Source organism: Watersipora subatra, chromosome 8 (genome assembly GCF_963576615.1).
Source record: "Watersipora subatra chromosome 8, tzWatSuba1.1, whole genome shotgun sequence".
NCBI classification, from domain to species: domain Eukaryota; kingdom Metazoa; phylum Bryozoa; class Gymnolaemata; order Cheilostomatida; family Watersiporidae; genus Watersipora; species Watersipora subatra.
In genome coordinates this window covers 61,721,855-61,733,645 of record NC_088715.1, presented here as the reverse complement: position 1 = coordinate 61,733,645, position 11,791 = coordinate 61,721,855, and the positions used below count along the sequence as shown (strand labels likewise).

The following is an 11,791-nucleotide window of genomic DNA, read 5'->3' as shown; positions in this document are numbered from 1 at the left end:
ATAACAACCGTTTCGGTAGCCATTGGGCAAAAAACAGTTCGAATTAACAGTGTTGAGTTCGAGTTATCTATAGCAATTTATCATTACGTGGGAACGGACCAAAGGAAATGTTCAAATTAATCATGTGTTCGAGCTATCCGTGGACGAGTTATCCATGTTTGACTGTACATACAATTATACCTTCCGCCATAAATGTATTTTTACGTGTTTATGTAAATAAATGTATGAAGACACAGCCAATGTTTTTGCATACAATGAACTGCATATTATGAGGCTTTTTTGTGCTCTGCCTGGCTATTAATCGTCTTGCTTCTATTGTATCATTGGAAAGGTTTGAGCGCTGCCTTCATCTTTAAGTGACCGGATGGCAATCTTCGGCTGGTCTAGTAGCCAGTCGGTTTCTCAGTTGCTGACTCGATGGCCGGTCTATTCTCCGCCATCTGGCAGCCAGCCACTTGTACTTCTAGCTAGACTGATCTTTTTTAGGCTCGGTCGAGCAAAGCTGGCTTGAGTCCCTCTTAACTTGGCAAGGTCGGACAGTTTTTCTGTTTGTCAGTTGGCCGGCTGGCCACGTTTAGCTGGCTGACTAGTTACTCCTTGCTTGGCTAATTGTGCTCATGTATAGTCAGTTAGTGATGATCTAGTCACCTGGCTAATTGTTATAGACCCCAGCCACCTTTCTTGGCCTGATTCCATCAGAATATGCTTAACTTATACCTAAAAGCAAGTTCTAAATTAATCTTAGCTAGTGCTAACAATTTAACATCGTTTACATATTATCCTAATAAGCTCAAGGTAATAAACCTAACTAGTATGAACATCTATTATACCCAATGACGAGTCATTGAGGCTTTGCTGCCAGTGTTGGAGAGTGTTGCACTGTCTCTACGCATTTTCTACTATGATTCTACTACGTTTTCTTTATAACACGTTGTGAGTTTGTCGTGCAACACAACGCCTATTAATTTACATGCTTCAATACATGACACGTTTTCTTTACAGTCTGGACGAATTTATATACCAAGTTCTCTGCTAGAAAGTCTATCTGATGATGAAATAGCATTTCTAATATCACACTCGGCAGCTTCTATCCTCTTAGACACTCAGGTATGTTTAATACTACCTGTATTAATTTAGGTCCCAACAGACTAGGAGTAGCTAGTTTTTAGTACAATGGTTTTGAGAAGATTTCCAAAGAAGATTGCCTGGCTTTATTTTTCTAATGTATTTCCAGGTTCTACATTTTATTTAAAAAAATAGATCAAATAATAAGTATCAACTATAGCTACTGGTATGCTGGGCAGTTCCGTGCACCATGTATTTGACTGCCAAAATGAAAGAAGGATAAAAAAGACCGCTAACCTTTAATTGAACGCCACTTCTATTTGACCGCCAATTTTAGATATTCTTTATCTATACCAAGCCATGATAACAGATGATCAGTAGAAAGAGTGTACAAAACTGTACTCATGATGATTGGATTACATCAATAACAATTAATTGGTTCATTGTTTCTCTTTGTAACAAAGTCTGTTTTTGTCCTCCAAGTCTTTACGGTTTTTTTACTAAAAAATTTCAATGCAACGCAATAAAAATGATTAGTAATTGTATCAGGCTAATAGTAATTTTTTGTTCAACGCGGTTTTGATATTTCGATGTATGTGAAAAAAGGTTTGCACATTTATATTGGAATCTGCGATACTATGTATTTTGAAGGTAAAAATTTGAGGCTGTTTTGATTATTTTGCGGTTTCCCGTTCCCTGTGCAAAATCGTAAATTACATAGCGTAAATTTCGCTCTGCGAAAAAATGGTTAGGATGCTAATATCAAATAGCTCAACTGTGGAAAAAAGGAATTGAGGTCAGGAAACACTGGGAAGGTATTGAACAGCCAAAAGAATATGAATTGGTTTAAACATAGACAAAAATCAAAACACAACTAGCCCAGAAAATGGTGCTAATATTTTTGTTTTGAAAATAATTAACTTTTGTTTCAGAATGTTTTATATATAAATATATATATATTTGGTTTATGTAAATTGTTTTTGAAAATTAATATATTCATAATATATTAATTTCTTAAGCTCATTGCACCTCAATGAGTGCAATGAGCCTTTTTGTAGCTTTGCAAAATCTATATATATATATATATATATATATTTCTCAAAGTAGGTCTGTCGGTTTTCCGGCTATAGCTATTATTAAAACAGCTGAGCTGGACAACAATGCAGACTCAAAGTCATGGCTTACTGTCGTTAGAAGCCCAACCTTATTAACTAGATTAGTGGAATTTTCCATTGGCAATATGCCAGGCTACTAGCTTGAAAGGTACAGTTGTTTGACAAAGTTATAAAACCTTTCCAGTTGTTTTTATTTTTCTCCTAATTTATTTCAACTACCCGACACACTTCTCTCATGTTATGTATTTTGAAAGTAAGAATAGGAAACGTTATATGTTAAATACAAATCAAATTTCTGTCCAAAGAATTTTTATTACCCGGGCAATGCCGGGTGGTACAGCTAGTATAGTTATAAAATTAAAATATTGCTTCAAATTTAGAAGGAATTAAAAAACTTAAAAGCTCCAACAAATTGCAACGAAGGCTATAATATCATAGTAGGTTAATTGCAAGCAATAGATAGCAACTGGTAGAGACATGTATCAGCTTTTTTGCACATATTTATTTATATAGATCTTCAGCAAGTTGGCGGCAAGTGAGAAAATTTCCTGCATTCAAAAAGTTTAATGTCACTCCTCCCAAAGAAGAGTACAAAATACAGGTGTCATTCATTTTGTCGGTGAAAGAGTTAAATTTACTTTTTAACAATTTGAAAAAGGATTTGAAAAACACAACACCACTTTTTCTTTAGAAATCTCTGCTAATAAAGCACCAGTTTAAAAGGAACATTACAAAAAGAGTGCTATGGTGTTCAAATTAAAGTTTTACGATAATTTGTGAAGTAGCAAGGTAGCCGAGTGGTGTAGTTATTTGGTCACTGGTCAGAACATTTGAATATTTGGGTTCATATGATGTGCAAAGCAGTTTCAGCCTTGAGACCAGTTAACAATCGTTATGCGGAATTGCACGGCCTTGATCATTATGCTCAGTTAAACACCTAGTCATATGGTTAAGCTTACTGTCTCTGACACTGGAGGTACAAATATCAAATCCTCTGCAAAGAAAATTTTTGGCTACTAAATTTTCATCATTATACATAGCTGCACAGATGAATGACAAGTGGCAGACGGACAAGCATGAGGATATATATAAATTACAAGTAACTATTAGATCATGTGATGACGATCAATATACAAATCAATTTATTTTGCTTTTAAGTTTACTTTTCTTTATATCCACGGTGTAGGGAAATTATCTATTTAGTTTATATTCTCAAATATTTAAGTAAAGATGTTTTTAAATTTTTTATGCATAAGAAATACTTATGAAATACGCGTGTGATCTGCCAATTATGACTGCATTCCCTTCTAAGCTGTTTCAAGTGTTTTCATCTTTGCTTTCATTGGAGTTAAACAAGGTGTAATAATTGAGTCAGGTAGGCCTTGTTGACACTAGGTAAGCACATGCTACCTAGTGTCTTGTAGGCCTTGTTGACATTAGGTAGGCACATGCTACCCTTACTTGGTGTAAACAAGATATGCAAGATTAGAAATGCCATGTAGAAGATAACTCCTAATTTGTAGATTCACATACAGTGTACATCTAAACATTTGCTTATCTTTCACTCAATTTAAAAATGAATATATGTAGTATACATTACATATTGCTTCATGTATAGCTTTTTGATGCAAACACATGAAATTCAATAGTAACTTGAGAAAACACTTAGTTTTTCCTCATCATGATAGGAAAAACCTAATAATGAAAATATGTGGTATTTATATGTTATATATTGCATCATGTAATCCTTTAAAAAAACACATGAAATTCAACAGTAACCTGAGAACAAACATAGTTTTTCCTCATCATGGTATGAAAAACTTAATGATATTTTCTAGCCGCAAACAAATAGCAAAGATCTACTAAGCTAAATAACAAACTTTCCAGTTTCATGTTTTCCTAGTCTGAGAGCTTTAGTATTGTCCTTTTGAATTTGTTAGAATATTTAAACTTATAACTTTAATTAAAACCTAAAATGTTATTATGACTATGTCATTATCTCTACACAAATCCTATTAACTTTTAGAGAAAGAAATATGCAAGAACTGCCATAGATGACCTGGCATTTTTGACCGTCATGTCAGTCATAGGATTTATGCAACTACCCATTCCTGGATTCCTCTTTGCTCTCGAGTATAACATTATACAGTCAGTAAGTTTGTATAATAAAGTCAGCATAAGCTGAATATTGTTGCATATAATTCTGGTTGCTAGAAAATGCAGACCAAATGGCTTGCTTAACACACTGGAATGCATGAAGAGACAACTCCTATGTAGCTGAGCAACACAACTTATCTGTATATATCAACAGTGCAGATGTTTTGAATGAGTTCTTTAAAATGGCTCTGTCTATAGAGAACAATGACATACAATGTAGTACTTTTGTCAAACTTGTCTAATCAATAGGTCTAATTAAAAAGCTGTTGTAATTTGCCACTAATATATTATATCTGTTTATATTAACTTTTACTATTAATTATTTTCCAACTGTTCTTAATTTGCAAACAGCCTTTAAATTTTTTATCTTTGCTTATGTTTTATTGCATTAAACTGTTAATTACTGAGAATCATTGACAGAGTTGTTGGCGTCTACAAGTACTCACAATTGCAAGCACTAACCTTGTAAAACCACGCCATAAGGTTAAACAAAACTTGCCATCTTCTAATTCTTTTAAGCTTTTATCGATGAGCTTCCAAAGTTGTTTTTATCTAAATGGTTTATAAATGAGCGTTAGCTAAAATTAGTTCTATATTCATAAGAAATTACTGAAAAAGTTGTAAGTGCATGAAGAGCCTAACGAATAAATAGAACAAGATTGGCTCTTATCTAGAGCTGCTGATAAACAATAGATTAAGGCCATTAAGACTTTAAGTATCTCAGGCTAACTAAGTGTAAATTTAAGTGCTGCATGACTAGATTTTAGCTAATATGAAAAAGCTAGATATAACTTGTCAGCTATGCTTACAGCTTATAGACAAATGTGTTGTTTTGTTACTTACAAAATATTCTGTGTTTTATAAAAGATTTTTATTCAAGTTATGTATGTAAAGGTTTTATCTAGAAAAACTCTGGCAGTTTGTTTCTATGCAATAAACTAGAAAAGTTAAAAGTAACATTTTGGATTAAAAGCAAGTATATTTGCCCATAATTCCAAGTTTAAGTTTTTCTTGTTTTGTAGTATTTTGAAACTGCTCCCGCAGATCAGAAAGAGGTTCTCTTGGCTGATAAATATGCCTTAGAAATGACTGCCAGGGTAAGTGTTTAATGCTCTCTCATTACATTCTACATGAGTACTTTCCCTTTTCTCACCAGTCTATCAACTCTAAGTCTAGAAGTCGATGGTTTACCTCTTCATTAAAGTGTCCACAATAAGTCTAAAGGTCAATAGCTTACATCTTCATTAAAGTGTCCCCAATAAGTCTAAAGGTCAATAGCTTACATCTTCATTAAAGTGTCCACAATACGTCTAAAGGTCGATAGCTTACCTCTTCATTAAAGTGTCCACAATAAGTCTAAAGGTCGATAGCTTACCTCTTCATTAAAGTGCCCACAATAAGTCTAAAGGTCGATAGCTTACCTCTTCATTGAAGTGTCCCCAATAAGTCTAAAGGTCAATAGCTTACCTCTTCATTAAAGTGTCCACAATAAGTCTAAAGTTCGATAGCTTACCTCCTCATTAAAGTGTCCACAATAAGTCTAAAGGGTGATAGCTTACCGCTTCATTAAAATGTCCACCATAAGACTGAACAAGAAAAGCACCAGATTAAAAATAATTCAGAATCAGTAACAAATAAGCTCCTGGGTAATCTACAACAGGCTGCTCCTTTTGAGCTAGTTCACCAACCACAATGGAAATAGCGGGGACCCCAAACCTTTTAAAAACAAAATTTAAAATAAAAATTTAGTTAGAATGGTTTCAGATTTACTGGGAGAAACCCAAATTTCAAAAAGAATGTATAAGTGAATATATACAATGTATACTTTATGAGTGATAATAGGAACATAGAATAAAAACAAACCCAAAAACTTGGAGTTATCATCTTCATGTGCTGAAACAAAGATAAAACTTTGCATAATCTATAACTTTTAATATTTTCTCAAAATGTAACCTAACTTTCACTCTCAAGTTTACCCTTCAGTAAACACCGTTTCCTTACCTTGCCATTACTCATAGCAACCATGTTGTCACCAGCATTACACCTGACAAATGTGTTCAGCTCACAGTAATCCATAACTGGTCTGACCTTGCCTTTTGTTAGCTAAAGCTCAGTCAGCAATGAAATAAAGCTATCATTGGACCAATTCTACTGCTGTAGTTCCATTTCACCATTTAGCTATTTAATGCAGTGCAATAGCAATTTTGAAACTCAGACACTTGGGTACACTGGTACTCAGAAAATTAGACCTGAGGTTTTTTAGGAGATCCTTCAGGCCACCCCTAACTGACAAAGCGTCTACCAGTAGAAAAATCAGCAACAAACTCTGGATCTTCTACTGTTTACGAATTAGGCTGATTTTTTTGTGTGATAACCACACAAGTTACACTGGCTTGATAGCTCCACCTACCAGAGACCCCAGGGCACAATCCAAATGTGACTCTCCCCATCGCATAAAGAATTTAGAGTTCACATCACTTTTTAAAGTTACACCACTCATGTAGTCAATAACATCCCTGCAAGAGAAAACTTTAACACTAAGACACTTGGTTACTCGATTCATCCACAACTGGTGTTTAGGCTCAGAAATTATGTCTCTTGTACCCCAATGGCAACAGGGCACTATCCCTTTAGTGCCATGCTGCCACACATTGCCGTTAACAATGGTGGAGCTGACCTGCCGCTTTACCCAACTACCACCTGCAGACTGACCAGAGTTCTCCCACTTCCAGTTTCAATTAGACACAACTGGTAGCAATTAAAATTTTAAAAACACTGCATAATCGCCATACTATCAATTGGATTAATGCCAGCCCTTCCTGACAGCTGTAAATTGTCCTGCGGTACATAAGCTTTGCTCAAAATCTTTCAATGAGATTTCCAGAAAGGCTTCCCTCAGCGTGCATAAAAGGAAATGCAGCACTCCAGTCTGGGCCTTTTGGTGCGGGCAATAAGCACCCCCGTAAAAAGTGCTTGGTATCGCCCTATAAAAAGCACCCGACTCACATGTCGGAAAAAACCTTCGTAGGCCTTTTTCATTATTGAAAGTGGCCAGCTATTAATTAATCTTCCACAGGATGGGTATTGCTGTAATCGTAACAGAAAATTGACAACTATGCTGTGGACCATCGAAAGCAAGATCACCAGCTGTTGAATTTTTTTTATTCGTTTGATGCGCCCATCAACAGCCTTGCCTATGCCTAAGTTCTCAGAGCACATGTCAAAACTGACTGAACCGTCAGTGTACATACTTCTGTGCCTTACTGCCAACTCGTAAGCTAATAAATTTCCTCATAGAACTTGACACCAAAACCAAAAATTTTGTGAGTCAGCTTCTAGCTCTCCGCTGACAAACTTATGCTTCGCTCCTAGATGGGGCATGGCGTAGTCAGATGTCAGTACAGCCTTCATGACCTGCCATTGAAAAGCCTCCGCTACTCTTATGCTGCGATGCATCTTATTAGCATTGCAACCAAGCACGTGTGTCAACAGGTCAGTTGAAGTAACCTACTCCTACACGCACCGCTGCTCATGTTCGCTGAGCAAGATGGTCACTTTCACTAAGCCAACCCTGATGAAAAGTGTGAACTGTTCCCTCAACTAATCTAAAACTGTACATTAAGGTACTGGTCTGTTTAAGTATGCTAGCCAACATACTGGCATATACCAGCAAAAAATGGCTTACCGACTACTGATGGCGCACCCACATTTTCTGAAGACTCCGATCGCCTAAACTCAAAGGTCTAGCCGCAAGTTCTACCACAAGGCTTTTAACTTCAACTTGGGTATTCAGTACATTTGAGGTACTCAGCTCCCTACTTGTGCTAACAGTGACTGCACAAGGTTTTTAACTTCAACTTGGGTATTCAGTAGATTTGAGGTACTCAGCTCCCTACTTGTGCTAACAGTGACTGCACAAGGTTTTTAACTTCAACTTGGGTATTCAGTAGATTTGAGGTACTCAGCTCCCTACTTGTGCTAACAGTGACTGCACAAGGTTTTTAACTTCAACTTGGGTATTCAGTAGATTTGAGGTACTCAGCTCCCTACTTGTGCTAACAGTGACTGCACAAGGTTTTAACTTCAACTTGGGTATTAAGTACATTTGAGGTACTCAGCTCCCTACTTGTGCTAACAGTGACTGCACAAGGTTTTAACTTCAACTTGGGTATTCAGTAGATTTGAGGTACTCAGCTCCCTACTTGTGCTAACAGTGACTGCACAAGGTTTTTAACTTCAACTTGGGTATTCAGTAGATTTGAGGTACTCAGCTCCCTACTTGTGCTAACAGTGACTGCACAAGGTTTTAACTTCAACTTGGGTATTAAGTAGATTTGAGGTACTCAGCTCCCTACTTGTGCTAACAGTGACTGCACAAGGTTTTTAACTTCAACTTGGGTATTCAGTAGATTTGAGGTACTCAGCTCCCTACTTGTGCTAACAGTGACTGCACAAGGTTTTAACTTCAACTTGGGTATTCAGTAGATTTGAGGTACTCAGCTCCCTACTTGTGCTAACAGTGACTGCACAAGGTTTTTAACTTCAACTTGGGTATTCAGTAGATTTGAGGTACTCAGCTCCCTACTTGTGCTAACAGTGACTGCACAAGGTTTTAACTTCAACTTGGGTATTCAGTAGATTTGAGGTACTCAGCTCCCTACTTGTGCTAACAGTGACTGCACAAGGTTTTTAACTTCAACTTGGGTATTCAGTAGATTTGAGGTACTCAGCTCCCTACTTGTGCTAACAGTGACTGTAACCTATTTATAAGGATGCCAACAAAACTTGCAAAACAAAAAATACAAATAGAAAAGTCAAAACAGCTTGTTAAAAACAAGTTGAAAAACAAACTTAACTCACACTCAGTGAATTACACAGTATCAGACTGCACAAAAAAATTAAAATCAATTGCTTTTAAACATTCCCTTAGCCACCACCTACACCATTTTTGTTTGACCTCTGGTTGACAGGTTCTTATGCTTTAAGCTCTGAGTATAATTTGGTATTGAAAAAAAAATAATTTCCAGAACTCTTAAAAGTCTAAAGTTTACTACCATGTAAGCAAATATAAAATAATATAAATAAATATAAATGAGCTATAAATCTTTTTATGCACTTCAGGCTTGCTATGATATCCGAAAGATTCCAGTCTACTTTGCTAAGCTCGCAGAAATAGAGCAGCAGGCGGGTGTTGGAAGAGGCTTGCATAAAGTAAAAACTGCAATTAAGAGTGAACCTACATTTGAGAGAAGAAGGCAAAACATCATGAATCAGTTTGGAGAAGTAAGTCTAACGTGTTGCTAAAGTTGTAAAAGCCTGTTTATGACAGAGTAAGGCGTTGGTCAGCCTGAACAATACATTTTTTTGCAGATTATGTAGTTTGAAGAAATACCAAAGAAAGCCTTTTGCTAATTAGCTAGAAAAAAAACAAATAAAACAAAAGAAACTGTGCTCAACATAGTTTACAAATGCTGCTTCTATTTTGATAAAAACAATTATTTCAATCACATTCAGGTGAAGGTTTTTCAAACTACTGGATTTGTTGAATATAATTTCTTTTTTTAATTATCTTATCACCCCGACACAAAATTTTGTGATTTTTATCGACCTATGATGTTTTCAGAATTTTACACTAAGCAACTTTACTCTTTGGCTTTGCATAAAATGCACTCAGATATGAAAAAATGATTTGGGAGGGAACATGGAAAACCTATCGTAAACGTTTTTTCATTTTCGAGCTGATGAAATAACATTTAGATGATGCCGATATATTTTTATTAGCTTTTAGCAAGTCAAGAAACTACCAATTATTTTAAAAAAGTATGATGCTAGATACCGACAGACTGAGTTTTACCTCCATCTTATTACATAAATTCTGTTACAACGATGAATTGTTTGAGTTGAACTCCTTGGTACAGTATTGGATACCATTTTTGAGCTTACAAAATTTCATTATACTAAAAGCCAAGTTAAATCTAATAGGAGCACTGAGTTTTAGATCTGCCTATAATAGGAGCACTGAGTTTTAGAGCTGTCTATTAGAACAATGAAAAAACAACATTTTGTTAAACTGTTCTAAGCAGTTAATGTGGCTACAGTACAGTAATGTAACTAGAGGCTAGTAACGAGATGCTTTATTTTATGTACGGCTCCACGTCTCATTAGGTACAATGTGGAGGCATTGGTTTGACTTTCTGTCTCTTGCAATCAATGAAACTGTGAAATACTGAGTTTCCATTGATTTATACTATTAGTAAGCACTTGATGCAAAAACACACTTTGCATCATGTCTATTTACATTTGATTGTTGACAACGGGTTCTTGCTTTGACTGCAGTCATATTTCAAAGACTCATTATTGATAAAGAGTTGTTTTCTCTTATCAGTGGGTTGTCGCTGTATATTAGAAAATTGTGTGTTACGGTTCTATTTCTGCTGTCGTATTCTTATAGGCAATGAAGATATACAAAGATACTGATTGTCCAAAGTTGGACCCTGAGAATGATCCAATTGTAGAATATGAGATAGAAGAGTTTGAAAAAAACAGAGAGCTGCGCAAAAACTCTCGAGATGAATTATAACTAGACTTGTTCAATTTTATGAGCTTGCATGCAATGAAAAGTTGGTTTATTTGTGTCAAAAATATAAAATTTAAGTAAAAAATAAAATTAAATATATAATCTTTAGATAAAAGTTTGTTATCATTTATTAAACAAAACAACTTAAAGGCACACACACACGAGCACACGCGAGCACACAAACACAAAAACGCACACACGCACATAGAATTACCATACTTAAAGCTGAGTCTCATACCTACACAGAGCTACTTTATTTAGTGCTGAGTTCAATACAGACAAAAAGATAGTTCAATCAAAACTGAGTGAATTACCTACCTAACAATATTCTATCTAAAGCTATGTGAACTACTTGTATAGAGCTAGTCTACCTAGAACGGAGTAAGCTGCTTATATAAAGTTACTTCACCTAGAGCTGAGTAGTGTAGAACTTCATAATAGATTAGAAGTCTTCTTTTTTGATACACATTGAGAGCATTAAAACCCAGAACTAAATTGATCAGAATTGTAAGTAACATATGAAGTTTCACTATTTTATACAAATTTGTTTTGTATTAATCAACAAGTGTTTTTTATTATCAAAATAAAAACACCTACAACTCTTAAAGCGTGAAAACCATTAGATTAGTTCAATTCTTACAATACCAGCTAATCTATGTGTGTGTTTATCTATATCAGTATAATATTTTTCTGGGTAAATCTAGTAAAACAAAAGTTATACCTGAATAGTTTTTATTAAATTATTTAAATAATAGAGTTCAAAAAATCGAGCTACATTGCTATCAAAAGTTGGCTCTAGTTGATATGTCTTCAGCAGAATTTTGAGGAGATGTGCAAGGCAGCACAGATTAATTTAACCAAGTTCTTTCACAGTTCT

At 35.3% G+C, this 11,791-nt stretch overlaps 1 protein-coding gene across 1 annotated transcript; it reads left to right on the top strand.

Annotated features, from left to right (window-relative positions):
- Nucleotides 1-364: 364 nt before the first annotated feature.
- LOC137402821 (metalloendopeptidase OMA1, mitochondrial-like) lies at nucleotides 365-10,917 on the top strand. Its single transcript, XM_068089330.1, has 6 exons — nucleotides 365-457; nucleotides 1,003-1,107; nucleotides 4,207-4,332; nucleotides 5,360-5,434; nucleotides 9,459-9,620; nucleotides 10,789-10,917. Exons 1-6 carry the CDS (start codon nucleotides 365-367, stop codon nucleotides 10,915-10,917), a joined length of 690 nt encoding a protein of 229 aa, XP_067945431.1.
- The last annotated feature ends 874 nt before the right edge of the window (nucleotides 10,918-11,791 follow it).